Raw genomic sequence first — 4,512 nt, forward strand, 5'->3', positions numbered from 1 at the left:
GTCTGGGCGGGGCTGGGGGCGGGGTTATTGCTCTGAGCTCCCTGTCCCCAGGGGGGCCTGTGTAGGAGGGTGTCAGCGCAGGGGGGTCGGAGACACGGCCGCACAAACACGCAGGTCACAGCACGGGGGTGGGCGGGGAAGGCTGGGCGCCATATTGCACTTTGGGAGTGGGGCCAAGGGGACCCCCCTCAAACTGGAGCCTGGGGAGGAGGCTGGAAGCCATCACGTTCTCCCCCCCTCCCGTGTGGATAGGGAAGTGAGACCCCCACTCTGGGGCTGGGGGAGGAAGACACCTGCTGGGCCTGGCCCTGGCCCTGGGCAGGGCATCGCGGGCAGGCCGGAGACGGAGGAGGCTGCCCTGACAGCTGCCCTGGTCCCCGCAGAGCCCATCACCCGTGCCGCTCAGCTGCCAGTGCCCCCTTTGCCCGCCTTGGCCTTGGGGGGTGCCGGGAGGCCCTCCTCGCCCTCGCTGTCAGAGCTGCAGCCGCTGACGTCGGTGATCTCCAGCTCCGAGTCGCTGTCCTCCTTCCCACCCAGTGCGGCCTCTGGCCCCCCGGCCCCTGGCAGTGCCAGGCGAGGGGCTGCTGCCAGGCCCGAGGGGCGCTCAGGACCCAGGCCCTCCCCTGTCCCTGCCAGCAGGGGTGTGGCTGTGGGGCCTCCCCCTGCCCCTGCTGAGGGCAGGTGGCCCAGGGAACTGGCCAGAGGATTAGGGTAGAAGTGGGGGGGGTAGAGAGATGGGGGCAGTTTGGGGAAGGGGCCTGTGAGGTACGGGTTAAAGTTCCAGGGGTACTCCGGGAAGGCGCGGCCATAAGGACCCAGCAGGCCAGGGGGCTTGGCGTAGCTGGTGGTACCTGGAGGGCACAGGGGTGGGTCAGGCTGGGCTGCTCACACCCATGCTCTGCCCCTCCCACACTGCCCTTCCCACTTGCCCCCCATCTCCCTGTTCCCTTAGCACCCCGAAAGCCGCCTCCCACTGTTCCTTCATGTCCCTCCTCCCGCTTGCCTCCTGCTCTGGCTTTTAAACTCACATGTACACACAGCCTGCGTGAGCCTCATTCCTCCACCCCACTTTCCCCAGACAGGAGAAGCATTTCCCCCTCTGGCACTCCCAGAACTGCCAGGCTCTTACCAGAGCCCAGGAATGGGAAAGGGCTGTCCAGGCGCAGTTTGTCCGTCTCAGGAGTGAACAGGGGCGTCCGGGCCCCTGGCTCTCCCAGGCGTGGGGCAGAGAACAGGGTCTGCAGGGTCTGCAGGTGGGCGAGGCGGTGTTGCTTAGACTGACCGACCCCCTACCTGAGGTAGATTCATGCTGGTGGGGGGGCACTAAACGCCCACATTCCTGGATCCCAGTGTCCAAACTCACCTCGGGGGTGAGGGGAGGAGCATCTGGCCCAGGGGCTCCTCCAAAGGGACTGGGGGTCAGCAGGAGTGGGGAGCCTGTTGCAGCTGCCGCCACGTCCAGCAGTGGGTAATTGACGAGCACGACTTTGCTGAAGTTGAACTTGTAGGTGAACCTCTTCCCTTTGGTCTTGTGGAGAATCCGCTTGTTGTAGTAGTAACTGTGGGGAGAGGCAGGGGGTGCTGGGGAGGTCCAGGGAGAGCCCAGGTCAGGCCTCGGGTTGCATAACACATGGTCGTCTACGCCAGGCACTGTGCAGCAGCTCCGGGAACGGAGGCTCAGCGCTGCCTTAACCGAGGTCGCGGGGCGAGGGAGGGGTGAGATGAGCTGGGGGCCTGTGCTGTGTGGTGCCAAAGCCCCGGGCTCACGTCCTCCTTCTTGGGCCCCTCCCAGGTAACTGCGGTGGTCCCAGGGTATGGAGGAAGAGCCCCCGAGAGGTAGGGGACAGGGAGAGCAGAAGGGGCAAGGTGGGAGTCCAGGCCCCAGCCCCTCCTCACCGCAGGGCGCGGCTCAGCTTGTCATAATTCATGTGGGGCTTGCACTTGCGGATCCCCCAGAGCCGGGCCACCTCGTCCGGGTCCTTGATGACGAACTCCCCGTAGTCCCCCTGCCAGGCGATGACACCCTGGTACTCCTCCTTCTGCAGCAGCTCCAGGATAAAGTGCCATAGCTGGATCTGCCTCGAGCCAGGGGACGACTCGGGCTTGTAGGCCCAATCCGGGAAGGCAAACCCTGGGGACAAATGGAAGCGGCCCGGGTCAGGATGCCAAGCCCAGGGCTCAGAGACCTGGGGGGTTTCCAGGCACTCCCTGACTCCAGGTCTCTGAGAAGCAGCTGCCCAGCTCCGGCACCTTTAGGCACATGGTTCCTACTCTGCAGACCCACCCCGATGTCTGCCCAGACTTGTCCAAGTAAGAGACAGCCCAGCCAACTGGACACCCCTACTTTGGCACCTGCTCCAGGTTCAGCTTCCAAGGAGTGCAGGAGGAACCGGCAGGGGAGGGCACCTCCTCCACCAGCCCTTCTTGCTGCCCCAGCCTGGCCCACAGAGCCTCTGGGCTCTCCTGCACCCTAAACCTCTCCCTGTCCTCTGCCCCCCACTCATCTCTCCCCATTCTGCAAAGCCCCCTGCTGTCCCCACCTGTGCACACCCAGTCCCTGCACCTACTCCCTTTCCCATCCCTCCGTATCCATGTTCACGTCTGTCCTCCAAGAGTGGTCCAGAGCGGCGTGTGTGCACTGAGGCACACGCCCTCCCATGGATGCCCACGGCAGGTGACACACCACACAGACCCCCCCTCCCCCGCCACAGCGCCCAGCTACACCGTGGGACACACACACCCAAGCGTCACACTGCTGCTGGCGGCCCCCAGATGCGGCTGCCTGAGACACGAGGACACATCTCCACAACCCAGCCTTGCACACCCATCACCACACGCAGAACGGACACGTCCTCAGGGGCCTCAGAACTGTGATCCGCTAGCCACACACCTGCATGACACTCACGGGACCCCGAGGGCCCACATGCCACAGGGCCGGAGACAGTGACCTCAGCATCGGTGTCCAGGTGCCCAGACACACAGCCCGACAGACATGGAGTGGCACCAGCGCAGCAGAGCAGCCTCCCGCACCCACACCCACAAGCACGCACATCACACCATGCGCACTCCGGCAGCCCAGGCCCCACTGCCCACACACACTCAGGAGCTGGGTGCAAGCAGGGGTTCTGCCCACCCCCAGGTCTCCTCGCCTATCCAGAAGGCACCAGCTTCCATGCTCGCTCCTTCCATCCTCTGCCTGCCCCCCACACACACACACCCCACCCAGAGCCTCTAGGCCCAGGCATGGGACCAAAGGCCAAAGTGTGGTGCCAGAGGGCTAGAGGGCGAGCGGCAGGCTGGGGGAGCTGGGGCAGGGGAAGCACAGCTGGGAGACCAGGGTCCTGTATCCACTTGCTGTGTGGCCACAGGGCAGGCCTTTGCCCTCTCTGGCTTCTTAAGACTCCAGAAGGAGGAGCTGCCAGGTGAATGAAAGTGCAAATGCTGCCCTGCCCTGCCCTGCCCTGCCCTGCCCTGCCCTGCCCTGGCTGGGGAAGCCAAGGCCATCTCCCCCCTTGGAGGGAAGATTGAATTTTTCCCCAATTCCTTTTTGGGGCTTTCTCAAAGGGTGACATGACTACCAAAACTCAAGCTCCAGCCCATTCCACACCCAGAACACGTCCCGAGGGGGAGCCAACTCTATCAGACACATCCACAGGACCCCCAGATGACAGACCATGTGGAACCCCACCTGCGAACCCCACTGTCACACCCACGCAGAAACCCACAGTCAGGGAGAGGACCCCCCCTCAGCAGGCAGACAGACTGCTGACACACACACACACACACACACACATACACACACACACACTCACAGACTGCGGGCTGCAAACCAGACACAGCCCCAACACAGAGGTCCATGGACGCACCCACCTGCACAGCCCCAAACACAGCAAGATGCATTTGGAATGCCACACGACAGCCCCGTAAGGAACAGGAGACTTTTGGGCCCACTGAGGCAGGGACCCCCAGACACACACGCACAATTTTTAAATCTTGACACACTCAGTATCCAAAAGAAACAAACACCCAGCCCAGACACACTCAGGTAGCTGCAGACACACGAACAGGCCGGCACATAGGCTCACACAAAGACAGGCAGACCCTGTGCACACCCACACCTACGCACTTCCAGCGGCGTGACCCCTGCTTCCAGGACGCTGAAGTGGGACACGGGGACATAGTCCAAGATGAGACCCAAGGAAGCAGGCAGTCTTGGTCTCTTTCGATCACACACACACATGCGCGTGCACACACACACACACACACACACACTGCCCATCTGAGAGCGGTGACAGGTTCCAGTGCATGCCCAGTCCAGGCTTCCTGCAACCCCAGTTCTGACCACCCACTCGGAGCAGCCATCCTCTCCCGGCTCCAGGAGGCGAGGTCGCGTCTGCACGTCCCCCTGCCTGGGTAGTGCCCCCTGTCCAGCTGTCCGCCATGCCTGGTCTAGTGCCCCCTGCAGCCCCCACCCCTCCTCTCCTTGCCCGCAGGTCCAGGGTGAGAGCAGAC

At 63.5% G+C, this 4,512-nt stretch overlaps 1 protein-coding gene across 1 annotated transcript; it reads right to left on the minus strand.

The window, feature by feature from the left end:
• Positions 1–47: 47 nt before the first annotated feature.
• On the minus strand, positions 48–3,858 carry ERFL (ETS repressor factor like). Its single transcript, XM_006142133.3, has 5 exons — positions 3,813–3,858; positions 1,897–2,131; positions 1,364–1,559; positions 1,130–1,247; positions 48–851 (listed from the first exon to the last, which is right to left on the minus strand). Exons 1-5 carry the CDS (start codon positions 3,856–3,858, stop codon positions 403–405), a joined length of 1,044 nt encoding a protein of 347 aa, XP_006142195.1. The 3' UTR covers positions 48–402.
• Positions 3,859–4,512: the final 654 nt, after the last annotated feature.

The sequence above is a fragment of the Tupaia chinensis genome, unplaced genomic scaffold, assembly GCF_000334495.1.
Source record: "Tupaia chinensis unplaced genomic scaffold, TupChi_1.0 Scaffold000067_1, whole genome shotgun sequence".
In the NCBI taxonomy this organism is placed as follows: domain Eukaryota; kingdom Metazoa; phylum Chordata; class Mammalia; order Scandentia; family Tupaiidae; genus Tupaia; species Tupaia belangeri.